The following is a 13,602-nucleotide window of genomic DNA, read 5'->3' on the forward strand; positions in this document are numbered from 1 at the left end:
CCAAGGCCTGCATCTGATTCTGACACAGAGCTGAAGAGGTAGGAGGGGAGGAAGGCTAGGACAGAGTACAGCCACACCGTCACCTGGAAGAGCAGCAGCAGCACTGGGTTCAGGTCCTCTTTCAGCTTCATCCTGACTGGGTGTGTGTGTGCGGGGGGGGTGAGTTATTTCACTTTAGAACCCAAGGTAGGGTCCCAGGGTTTATGCTCTGAGCAGGTAGTTTATCACCAGGACAGCTCCTCTAAGTCTAAGGTGTGAATGGTTGGAGAGAGAATGAATCCTGCTGCCACTGACAGGGCAAGGTATTCATTTCCTGCTCCTTCTTCTTCTGCCCTTGTGGGTTTATCTGATGACAATGGCAGCAACACCTTACTCCTAGTCAAGGGACGACAAAAAACAACAACATTCAAACAAAGTATAAGAATATGCTATTTATAATATGTAAATGTTATGTTATACATGTATACTAACACCAGTGCTTGAGCTACAATTCATCTGACACCATCTGAGCTTTTTAACCCAACAGTCACCAGACGGCACACTCCAAGATAATAGGTTTTAATGGATTCTTCTAATGTTTCTGTTGGTGGATCCTCAAGCACCCACCAATGGTAATGCACAGCCTGACGGCCTGGCCTACATAATAAGACACCCAGCCGTGTACTATAGGCTACATCTCTGCCTGAGTGCTCCTTACCTACTTACTCACTCTCTGTCCCCCTGCAGCCAGCCAGAATGCTGGAGCACAGAGCTCCCTATCTAACTCCCACAAATAACTGTATAGCACGCTCTTTCTATCAATAACCACCAAGACATAGATACGTACAGACAGACAGACAGCAGATTGACTATGATGGGCTGAGAAAGAGGAGGGAGATAGAGATACACTATATATACAAAAGTATGTGGACACCCCTTGAAATGAGTGGATTTAGCTATTTCAGCCACACCTGTTGCTGACAGGTGTATAAAAGGGAGCACACAGCCATGCAATCTCCATAGCCAAACACTGGCAGTAGAATGACCTTACTGTAACCTTCAACTTGGCGCCGTCATTGGATACCAATAAGTCAGTTCGTAAAATTTCTGCCCTGCTAGAGCTGCCCCGGCCAACTGTAAGTGCAGTTATTGTGAAGTGGAAACATCTAGGAGCAACAACAGCTCAGCCGTGAAGTGGTAGGCCACACAAGCTCACAGAACGGGGCCGCTGAGTGCTAAAGCTGTAGCGCGTAAAAGTTGTCTGTCCTCGGCTATGTGGCTATGTGCTCACTGCCCACAAAATGAGGTGTAAACTGAGCTGCACTTCCTAACCTCCTGCCAAATGTATGATCATATTAGAGACACATATTTCCCTCAGATTACACAGATCCACAAAGAATTAGTGTAAATGTAAATGTACAGTGTCTTCGGAAAGTATTCAGACCCCTTGACTCTTTCCACATTCTGTTAAGTTACAGCCTTATTCTAAAATTGATTAAATTGTTTTTCCCCCCTCATGAATCTACACACAATACCCCAACATGACAAAGCAAGAACAGGTTTTTAGAAAAGGTTGCTAAGTTATTACAATAATTTAAAAAAATATCACATTTACCTAAGTATTCAGACCCTTTACTCAGTACTTTGTTGAAGCACCTTTGGCAGCAATTACAGCATTGAGTCTTCTTGGGTATGACGCTACAAGCTTGGTACACCTGTATTTGAGGAGTTTCTCCCATTCTTCTCTGCAGATCCTCTCAAGCTCTGTCAGGTTGGATTGGGAGCGTCCCTGCACAGCTATTTTCAGGTCTCTCCAGAGATGTTCGATTGGGTTCAAGTCCGGGATCTGGCTGGCCATTCAAGGGCATTCAGAGACTTGTCCTGAAGCCACTCCTGCGTTGTCTTGGCTGTGTGCTTAGGGTCGTTGTCCAGTCTGAGGTCCTAGGCACTCTGGAGCAGGTTTTCATCAAGGATCTTTCTGTACTTTGCTCCATTCCATCTTTGCCTCGATCCTGACTAGTGTCCCAGTCCCTGCTGCTGAAAAACATCCCCACAGCATGATGCTGCCACCACCATGCTTCACCGTAGGGATGGGGCCAGGTTTCCTCCAGATGTGATGCTTGGCATTCAGCCCAAAGAGTACAATCTTGATTTCATCAGACCAGAGAATCTTGTTTCTCATGGTCTGAGAGTCCTTTAGGTGCCTTTTGGCAAACTCCAAGCGGGCTGTCATGTGCTTTTTACTGAGGAGTGGCTTCCATCTGGCCAATAACATAAAGGACTGATTGGTGGAGTGCTGCAGAGATGGTTGTCCTTCTGGAAGGTTCTCCCATCTCCACAGAGGAACTGTAGAGCTCTGTCAGAGTGACCATCGGGTTCTTGGTCACATCCCTGATCAAGGCCCTTATCCCCCAATTGCTCAGTTTGGCCGACAGCCAGCTCTAAGAAGAGTCTTGGTGGTTCCAAACTTCTTCCATTTCAGAATGATGGAGGCCAATGTGTTATTGGGGACCGTCAATGCTGCAGAAATGTTTTGATACCCTTCCCCAGATCTGTGCCTCGACACAATCCTGTCTCGGAACTCTACGGACAATTCTTCCGACCTCATGGCTTGGTTTTTGCTCTGACATGCACTGTCAATTGTGGGACCTTATATAGACAGGTGTGTAGACATGCCGTTTCAAATCATGTCCAAGCAATTGAATTTACCACAGGTGGACTCCAATCAAGTTGTAGAAACATCTCAAGGATGATCAATGGAAACAGGATGCACTTGACCTTAATTTCGAGTCTCATAGTAAAGGGTCTGAATACTTATTTAAACATCATTTCAGTTTTTTATTTTTAATACATTTGCAAACATTTTGTCGTTATGTGGTATTGTGTGTAGATTGCTGAAAAAAATATATATGTGGATATAACTGTGGAAAAAAGTCAAGGGGTCTGAAAACTTTCCGAAGGCGCTGTATGTTTCCCATGATAATAAAACCCCTTGAATTGAGTTGAGTTGAGTTGAGAGAGAGAGAGAGATAGAGAGACAGCGTGATTGAGAGAGAGTGAGAGAGAGAGAGAGTGATTGAGAGAGAGAGAGAGAGTGATTGAGAGAGAGACAGAGAGAGAGACAGAGAGAGAGAGTTGGAGAAAGAGAGAGATGGAGATACGTGCTTCTACACCTGCATTGCTTGCTGTTTGGGGTTTTAGGCTGGGTTTCTGTACAGCACTTTGAGATATCAGCTGATGTACGAAGGGCTATATAAATACATTTGATTTGATTTGAGATACAGCGAGACAGACAGAGAAAGAGAGACAGAGACAGAGGAAGAGAGACAGACAGTGAAAGAGACAGACACAGAGAGAGTGGGAGGGCAAGGAGAGGGGGATGAGGAAGAAAGAAATAAGGGGGCTGAATGAGTCACGTTAACTCAGAATGGATTTCAACACAAATCCTCAACTGGGTGAAAGGTGCTCTACTACTTTATTCCAGATTGAAAACAAATGTGTGTGTGAATGTTCCACATTCTGTTAAGTTACAGCCTTATTCTAAAATTGATTAAATTGTTTTTCCCCCCTCATGAATCTACACACAATACCCCAACATGACAAAGCAAGAACAGGTTTTTAGAAAAGGTTGCTAAGTTATTACAATAATTTAAAAAAATATCACATTTACCTAAGTATTCAGACCCTTTACTCAGTACTTTGTTGAAGCACCTTTGGCAGCAATTACAGCATTGAGTCTTCTTGGGTATGACGCTACAAGCTTGGTACACCTGTATTTGAGGAGTTTCTCCCATTCTTCTCTGCAGATCCTCTCAAGCTCTGTCAGGTTGGATTGGGAGCGTCCCTGCACAGCTATTTTCAGGTCTCTCCAGAGATGTTCGATTGGGTTCAAGTCCGGGATCTGGCTGGCCATTCAAGGGCATTCAGAGACTTGTCCTGAAGCCACTCCTGCGTTGTCTTGGCTGTGTGCTTAGGGTCGTTGTCCAGTCTGAGGTCCTAGGCACTCTGGAGCAGGTTTTCATCAAGGATCTTTCTGTACTTTGCTCCATTCCATCTTTGCCTCGATCCTGACTAGTGTCCCAGTCCCTGCTGCTGAAAAACATCCCCACAGCATGATGCTGCCACCACCATGCTTCACCGTAGGGATGGGGCCAGGTTTCCTCCAGATGTGATGCTTGGCATTCAGCCCAAAGAGTACAATCTTGATTTCATCAGACCAGAGAATCTTGTTTCTCATGGTCTGAGAGTCCTTTAGGTGCCTTTTGGCAAACTCCAAGCGGGCTGTCATGTGCTTTTTACTGAGGAGTGGCTTCCATCTGGCCAATAACATAAAGGACTGATTGGTGGAGTGCTGCAGAGATGGTTGTCCTTCTGGAAGGTTCTCCCATCTCCACAGAGGAACTGTAGAGCTCTGTCAGAGTGACCATCGGGTTCTTGGTCACATCCCTGATCAAGGCCCTTATCCCCCAATTGCTCAGTTTGGCCGACAGCCAGCTCTAAGAAGAGTCTTGGTGGTTCCAAACTTCTTCCATTTCAGAATGATGGAGGCCAATGTGTTATTGGGGACCGTCAATGCTGCAGAAATGTTTTGATACCCTTCCCCAGATCTGTGCCTCGACACAATCCTGTCTCGGAACTCTACGGACAATTCTTCCGACCTCATGGCTTGGTTTTTGCTCTGACATGCACTGTCAATTGTGGGACCTTATATAGACAGGTGTGTAGACATGCCGTTTCAAATCATGTCCAAGCAATTGAATTTACCACAGGTGGACTCCAATCAAGTTGTAGAAACATCTCAAGGATGATCAATGGAAACAGGATGCACTTGACCTTAATTTCGAGTCTCATAGTAAAGGGTCTGAATACCTATTTAAACATTATTTCAGTTTTTTATTTTTAATACATTTGCAAACATTTTGTCGTTATGTGGTATTGTGTGTAGATTGCTGAAAAAAATATATATGTGGATATAACTGTGGAAAAAAGTCAAGGGGTCTGAAAACTTTCCGAAGGCGCTGTATGTTTCCCATGATAATAAAACCCCTTGAATTGAGTTGAGTTGAGTTGAGAGAGAGAGAGAGATAGAGAGACAGCGTGATTGAGAGAGAGTGAGAGAGAGAGAGAGTGATTGAGAGAGAGAGAGAGAGAGAGTGATTGAGAGAGAGACAGAGAGAGAGACAGAGAGAGAGAGTTGGAGAAAGAGAGAGATGGAGATACGTGCTTCTACACCTGCATTGCTTGCTGTTTGGGGTTTTAGGCTGGGTTTCTGTACAGCACTTTGAGATATCAGCTGATGTACGAAGGGCTATATAAATACATTTGATTTGATTTGAGATACAGCGAGACAGACAGAGAAAGAGAGACAGAGACAGAGGAAGAGAGACAGACAGTGAAAGAGACAGACACAGAGAGAGTGGGAGGGCAAGGAGAGGGGGATGAGGAAGAAAGAAATAAGGGGGCTGAATGAGTCACGTTAACTCAGAATGGATTTCAACACAAATCCTCAACTGGGTGAAAGGTGCTCTACTACTTTATTCCAGATTGAAAACAAATGTGTGTGAAACTTTCACTGAAAGGGATTCTGTGTGTGTGATTTATTTGAGGATTATGTGTGTGAAATAGGTTATGTTATGTGTGTGTGTGTTAACAGGGATGATGATAGCTACCTCCAACTCCTGAGGATACTAGTGTTGGGTAACTGTCCATGGTACTGGAAGCCATGCTCCTCCTCCCTCTCCATGGCCATCTCTGATGGTTACCCCAGAGAGGCTAAAGACATCGAGCTACAAATGGTAGCGATGATATGCTATCTTGCATGGTTGGGCGCTAATGCTGTGCCATGTCTGTCCCTGCAGCAAATTTTCTAGCTAATTTCCCTAGCCACTGATCCATAGTATTGTCCTGCTGCTCAAACTCATTTTGTAAGTCTCTGTCTTTCTGACATGAGTTTCAACTGAGAAATAATAACAAGCAACAAAACACACAAACACGCATGCGCGCGCGCTCACACACACACATACACACACACACCTACTGAATTAGCCTTAGACCTCAGCAGGCTATTTTAGCAGCAGTCATTCATTATTCATGTGAGAGAGCAGCTCAACTTCAACTCCTCTCCAGCAGCACGACATCCTTCCCCCTCCTTCCATCACACACACACTATCCCCTCTCCAAAATGCTCCCTAAAGACTAAATAAATAAATGAATAAATTAATAAACCAGAGTGAGACAGCAACTCCCATAATTATCGTCCTCCCTCGGTACTGGCCTGGTGTACAATTACCCGGCACAACTAGCAGTGCCATAGCACACTCACAGTCACTATAATGAACTGATACACTGCTGAGGTTACTGACCGCCCGCTGGCTCTCTGTTTCCTTTTCCTTCTCCATGGACACATGGAAACACACACAATCTGGGTTTGTTGAAGTAGTGATTGGTTTTCTTGGAGTTTATTGGAGTAGTCTTTGGGTTCTTTGGAATAGTCTTGGGGTTTGTTGGAGTAATCTGGGCTGTCGCTGGAACCCAAGGTCGAAAGCACAGTGGCTGAAGTGAAGAATTGTTAGGCTAAAGTGAACAAATTTTCTCAATTTGATCGGCTAAGCCGATGACTCTGCGTATTGGGAGGGAAGAAAAAACTATACACGACTGATAAAACTCCAACTGTTTGCACCGTGGCGTTGGAACTCATAACTCTGACCACACGTACGTTATTGCTGTAATATTTGACTAGCTAGCTATCAAATGGATGACTAAACTTATGTCATGTGTGACTGTTCCAGTGGTTGGATACACTGACTGACCAATGCTTTTTCTATCTGAGACTGGGAAATGACATATAACATCACATAAGAGAAGGGGCTGTGGGATGGGCTGTCTGGTATTAAAACACAAGTAGTCAGTCTCACACAAGTGAGACTGACTATACAGGTGATAGGTGAGAGTACAAAGGTAGTGTTGTATGAGGAGGAGAGGAGGCTGTGTCAACACCGTGACTTGATCCATGTGTGAGCCTTGGCAGGTGCCAGAGTACTAAGACTCAGAACAAATCAGGAGGCCATGAGGAGACCTGGTGAAGGAGGCCATGAGGAGATCTGGCGAAGTAGGCCATGAGGAGACCTGGCGAATGAGGCCATGAGGTGACCTGGTGAATGAGGCCATGAGGTGACCTGGTGAATGAGGCCATGAGGAGACCTGGTGAAGGAAGCCCTGAGGAGACCTGGTGAAGGAGGCCTTGAGGAGACCAGGTGAAAGAGGCCATGAGGTGACCTGGTGAAGGAGGCCATGAGGAGACCTGCTGAAGGCCATGAGGAGACCTGCTGAAGGAGGCCACGAGGAGACCTGGTGAAGGAGGCTATGGGGAGACCTGCTGAAGGAGGCCATGAGGAGACCTGGTGAAGAAGGCCTTGAGGAGACCTGGTGAAGGAGGCCATGAGGAGATCTGGGGTTCATCTCTTTCTTTTTAAAGGACAGTGACTCTCCTGTATGTTTTATGCTTTATTGACAGACAGATAAGAAAGTAGCCTAGGTGAGGAGGAAACATAGTCGGAAAGGTGTGACACATTTCCTCTCTCCACTGCTAACAGCTCACTGACATATTGACATATTCTGACTGCATTGGGATTCCCTGCTTGAGAAACCGGACTAACACGTTAAACCTCTCTCTCTCCCTTCCTCTCTCTCCCTCCACCAGATGGGCGAGGCTGCAGGTTACGAGCCCTGTTTTGGAATTTACACTCGTGATAGGAGCAGGCATCACAGGCTAAAATGACATTTTTGCATGTACTTATCAATTTTGCAATTTTTTGGTATTTTGGTCCATTAATATTAGTATTTTCCAAAAAGTAAAAATGTCAAAAGCTTGAAGAAATGTATATATTCAGTAGTTTATCATACTACCGTCATCAAAATATTATGAATTGTAACCCCTTTTAAATTTAATCACACTTAATTTAAATACTTAATTTCATAGAGAATGTTTTCTAAATAGGTGTTTCTCATTTGGTAGTCTAAATTCAGTGTCCTTGTTGCTGTAACGGACCCCCCCCCCCCCCCCGGTACTGCTGCTCCTTCTGTTCACCAGTTCCGGAGGTCTACGTCACCGGATTTCTAGGCTTCACTGAACGGGATTCATTATCATCAACCCCGGACTGTCTTGCCTGATTACACACACATGGTTCCCATTTCCCCTGATTAGTATGTTATATATGCGCCCTCTGTTCCCTCTGTCTTTGTCGGTTATTGTTCCCATATCTGTTGGAGGTGTGAGTACCTATGCGTTGGTACAGCTGTTATGCTGCGTACTTTATATATTGTGTATTACGGGAATCGTCCCGTGTCGTTCAATGAGGATTACCCTCGCTCTTCTGTTTGTGTACAACCCAGTGTTTTTGTATATGCGTTTGTTTTGGGTGTATTAAAAACCCCTATTGTGTATTCCTGCGCCTGTCTCCAAAATCCTTTATACCAGCGTGACACGTGCCAACTAATTTTCCTCAGCTTCAGAAGCATCTGCATTCACCACATCTTGTGTGGTTATCCTTAGACATATTCTCCAGACTTATACACAGGGAATTGTTCATAGGTTGTCAAATTGTATTCTAGATTCTTGAAAAATGTGCCAAAAATTCATTTTACGTACTTTTCTTTAGTGTTCTACAGATAGAAAGATTTAAAACAATATTTATTCACAATCGGTTATAATGTGTAAGTCCTGTCCAGGAGTGTCTTAACAAAATGAAACCAAAATATTTAGGTTGAATTCTTCCTGTGTCCAGAAAATGTCATTTGTGTGATATATGATATGTAAATATTTTATAATTTGCATATTTTCATACAATATTTCTGGGGGGAAAAGTATACAAAAAAAGACATTTGTGTCCACATTTAACTGGTAAAAGTTGATTGTGATATGATTAAGGGGGTTAAATACCCTATTAGGGTGTGGTGCCTGACCTTATGTCCATTATAAAGCTTCAACCAATAGAACAAACAAAAGCACATCAAGAATGAATAAGGAAGGGAAACAATTGCTCAATAATTGAGCTTTGTACAAGAGGGCAGGAAGTTTGGAAATGGCATACGACCATAACACAGTGGATTAATTAAGTAATTAATTGAGTAATATTTTGCCATTACTCCTCCCGTAGTTGGTGGGCAGGCAGACAGGCCGCAGTAAGAAGGAATCACTGCTTCCTTAACTGATTGTGAATGGGCCTTTTGTGTGACCACGCCACCCTCTCGTCTTGTCCGCGCAGGCAGGCCACCTGGAGAAAGCTCAACGTTGCCATTGTATTGTGCCAACAGTCCAGCTCACGATACAGTGCCACAGCTAGGACAGCCACTGGAAGGGTCAGACTGTGTGTGTGTGTGTGTGTGTGTGTGTGTGTGTGTGTGTGTGTGTGTGTGTGTGTGTGTGTGTGTGTGTGTGTGTGAGCCTGTGTATGAGCCCGTGTGTGCACAGACTTCTCCAAATAATGGCGTAATCATACTTGAAAAGCTTTGAGTAAGCATGTTTTCACTGAATGTGATAACACAACACACAATGGAATGGATTATGTGGCTCAGACTACAGCTTTTCTTCTTAGGGTTTGAGTGGTAGCAAAAGCAAGCAACTAGACAGTAAACATACCAGACAACCACTAAAACAACTAGCCTAATCTGAAACTAAAGGTTCTCTCTATGATTCCTTTCTCTGCCATCTCCCACACTGCTGAGTTTAGGATACATGAGCCTGGACGCAGGGATAGCAGACCATGACATTTAGCCTATGTATGCCATGCTGCCAAGTGATGGACCTCAAACATTTGATTCAACCAAAATATATAACCATACCCTCCGGTGAATGATATAGGCCTATGACCTACCCTCTGAAACCTATTACATAAGAAGAATGCTCCACAGAAGAATGCTTCACCGAAGAACACTCCACAGATGAACACTCCACAGAATAATGCTAATGCCACAGAAGAAAGCTCCTGCAGACAGAAACATGGCATAAGAGAGGAGGGCATACAACTGTGTGTCTGTGCACATATCCCATCGGACCATCTCTGGCAGACAATAGATGCTCTGTGTATAAGTACAGGCTCTCTCCAATAGACCAGCCTGGTTTGATTGCAGTTGCCATGAGCCAAGTAAATGACAACAGCAGTACAAACAAGTCTAACAGTGGACAAGATATTCACAACTAGAGTGAGTTACGAGACAGGACAGTCTTCTGGTAACATTATGCATAACATTTGTCAACGATAAAGTTTAGACTTTGTCAAACAAAATGTTGATTATGGTGTCCACACAAAGGCAATTGTGAAGATAGGGAAAAACGACAAAAAAGTCCCATTACGAAAAATAAGTTATTATGTTATATTCTGTCAGATAATAAACAATGGTACATTAACAAGTCATTATTTATGTAATTATTCATTAAAATCAATGTGAAACTTATTATTGACCATCTGAACAGTCAGTGGGCGCACTGCTGAGAAATCGTATCTGCAAGCCACAGGGATGACGGCGATCATGTAAAAAGGGAGTAAAACTGATTGAGCAGAGCAGAAAGAGGTTGTCAAAAAGACATTACCACCTATCTGGAATAGATACTATGTATCCTACAGATAATTAGATAATAGGTGACCGGGACAATCAGTCTTCCATCCTCTACTCTGCACCGTATGGCGAGCAGCGACTGGCTGGATGCACAGCATCATGCACATCTGGACATCGCCGGCTGCCGCTGAGTGGGCATCACCGAGAAATAATACTTTATCGAGACACTTACCTTGGATAAAACACCTGGTGTATCAGCGACGAAAGGGAATGCGTTCTTTTATTTCATGAATTGGGTATTCAATTACACGAATTGCAATTGAATTCCCTCATCGTCTGCCTGCTTATATTGGTCGCCGCTCGCAGCTCGGAAGTGACAGGCGCGTCGTCATGGTATTATTGCACAGGAGGCATTCCCTGGCTTTTGATTGGACTCGTTGAGGTGGCGCGTGCTGGGGCCGGTCTGTGATGGAAATAAAAGGTTACTCCCGGTCAGAGCGCACAGAGTGGAATTTGATGAAGAAGGCGGAGAAACTTTTCAGACAGTAGGCTACTGTCATAATAAAACGTAGGGTATACACTGTATTACACATAGCCTACATGTAGGTGTGTCATTGCTCGGGTCTTTGTACCGCAGAGAATATAGACCACATAGCCTACCAAAGAGTGAAGTTATACAGATATGCATGATGCTGCTTTGGGGACACCTGTCGGATTAGGTCAACCATCAAATCCAATCAAACGAGTCAATAGGGGCGTCACCTGAGTTTCAGTACATTAGGGCACTCGGCCACTGAGGTATCGGGCTCAAGCCATTGTTGTCTCACGTCAGATGGCATCACTCCTAGAAGACGCTCGTCCAAATCCGATCTGTCTTGAAGGAAGTGGAACTCGTCTCTAAAAATCTAGATTTTGCTCATCCGCCTAACACTAGCTATGACTCACTACAAACCATGCTCGATCAACTGAGCACACTTCTCCAGTTAGCAGCCTAGTGATTGCCATACAGTAGCTAGTTTGCCCGCTTGTTAATGAAGTTGTACTATAGCAAAGTAATGCGACTGTTCTCAGAAATCAGCAAGCATGTAGCCTATCTGACTTTGACAGCTGGCACTGTGCCTCACTACTTTCGGAGAACAGTCAGTGGTGTAGAACTCCGTGCACTAATGACGACAGAACAGATATAACTCATTGTGCATTAGCTATAACTTAACTACACTAGCTAGCAGGCTAAGTTAGTATTCAGCATTGAGTGTGTTAACTGGCGTTGTTAGAATTCCTCTTTCGTTTCATATGTATTGATTAGAGACTGGTTCAAAGCATTCGCCATCTAATTTTCGAATTTCATAAATATTAATTATACCAACACAAAATACATTAGCTAGATGTAGAATTAGGTAGTGAAGAATTGCCCATGAAAATAACGTCAATATTAGCTACAGGTTTATTGGTTTTGGTAAGATTAACTCTGATTCTTTTGAGGATGAAATGTCACATTGGTAACATTTTAGAATGTTTGGACAGCAATTGTAGCCAAACGTCTTTTTAAATACCCCATGAGTGTTTGCGAGTTAGATAGATCCGTGCGGACGGCCTTCACGCTACCTAACGTAAGATAATGGGGGTTAGCGCTGAAGACCAGGGGTTGACGGGGAGAGGGTGAAAATAAAATACCGTTAGGCCTATAATAAAGTATTGCATGCATATCATCGTATTTTCCGGTCGGATAAAAAAATTGCCTTTAGTAAAATAATTTCATGCAATTCTACTTCATTTTACACGACTGGAGACATTAGAATGACATTTTTTAATACCACACAACTAACCGAAATGACAGGCTACTCTTACAGTGACATAGGTTACCGAGATCAATAAAACGAACGAATCTGTCTGAAATGCAACAAATAGCATAGAGCCATAGACCAATGAAAAGAGTGGATACAGATTGTACAATATCACAAAGAAATTATAGTGCACACATTTTCAAGTGGCATTGACTCATCAAAACTGTATTTTGAAAGGCCTTTTAGCTTCTGCTTGCTGTTCATTGACAGCCACAACTCAACAATCAGCTGTTTGATATTTGCCAGGCTGCTTCCCAATTGCTGGTGCTTCTGTTTCTACATGCACTTAAAAAAAAATAAGTATTGATCCTCAATGTTTATATTATGTTCTCTTGTGTAATAGTTTCAATGATTTCAGTATGCGTTACACCTGTGCTGGTTGCCATCTCTTTAGTTTGAAGGCGTTTCCCCTGTGCTGGCCCAGGTGCTATTTAAGAGTGGCTGGCTCAGTGCTCTAGTTGTCTTGAGAGATGTTGGTACTCCCTATTTGATTTCTAGAAAAACACTCCTATGTCTTATCTTCACTGTTTTTGTTATGCTTCCTGTCTTCACATGGTGTGGATTTTAATTTTGTTTGTCTCTTATTGGTCAGATTTAGGTTCCAGTTGATGATGCTAGTCAACTTTCAGTGGACACTCCCATGAGTGTCTTTCAGAACCCCTCCTAAAACCACACCTGTTTCGTTTTGGTTGTTGTCAGTGACTCTTTATTAGTTCCCCCTTCTGTTTGAGTGAAATTATTTGGTTGTCTTGCTGGGGAATGTGACATTACACTCAGTGTAAATGTCCATTGGGATGTGGGCAGGGTAATTGTCTGTTGTTGACCCTGAGGACATGTGTATTTGCATATTGAATGAAGCCCAAATTGAGCAAGTTCCCTTTTATAAGTACTTGGGGATTTGCATTGACAACAAGCCCTCTTTAAGAACACATTGAAAACCTGACAAAATAGCTGAGAATTAAGATCGGTTTCTTTCATAGAAATAAATCCTGCCTCACTTTGTGAAGGAAGATTATTCAAGCAACGCTTCTCCCAGTACTTGATTATGGTGATATAATCTACATGCATGCAGAAGCCTCTGTTTTAAAATCTTGAGATTCACTCAGCACTGGGTTTTATCACTGGGGACCATTTTCGTACACATCACTGCATTTTGTATAGTTCTGTTGGCTGGGAGTCTGACTACCAAAATCTCCCATCATTGTCTACTTTTTCTATATAAAGC

The 13,602-nt window shown here is 43.4% G+C and overlaps 1 protein-coding gene across 1 annotated transcript in view; it reads right to left on the minus strand.

Annotated features, from left to right (window-relative positions):
* LOC139385704 (fatty acid CoA ligase Acsl3-like) overlaps positions 1 to 10,922 on the minus strand; it is a 52,762-nt gene extending 41,840 nt beyond the window's left edge. The window contains exons 1-2 of the mRNA XM_071130980.1: positions 10,766 to 10,922; positions 1 to 375 (exon numbers count right to left, since the gene is read on the minus strand). The exon at positions 1 to 375 is cut by the window's left edge and continues 241 nt beyond it. Of these exons, the coding sequence (XP_070987081.1) occupies positions 1 to 131 (131 nt within the window). The 5' untranslated portion in view covers positions 132 to 375; positions 10,766 to 10,922. The remainder of the gene's footprint in view (positions 376 to 10,765) is intronic.
* Between the last annotated feature and the right edge of the window lie 2,680 nt (positions 10,923 to 13,602).

The sequence above is a fragment of the Oncorhynchus clarkii genome, chromosome 27 (genome assembly GCF_045791955.1).
Source record: "Oncorhynchus clarkii lewisi isolate Uvic-CL-2024 chromosome 27, UVic_Ocla_1.0, whole genome shotgun sequence".
Classification (NCBI taxonomy): Eukaryota; Metazoa; Chordata; class Actinopteri; order Salmoniformes; family Salmonidae; genus Oncorhynchus; species Oncorhynchus clarkii.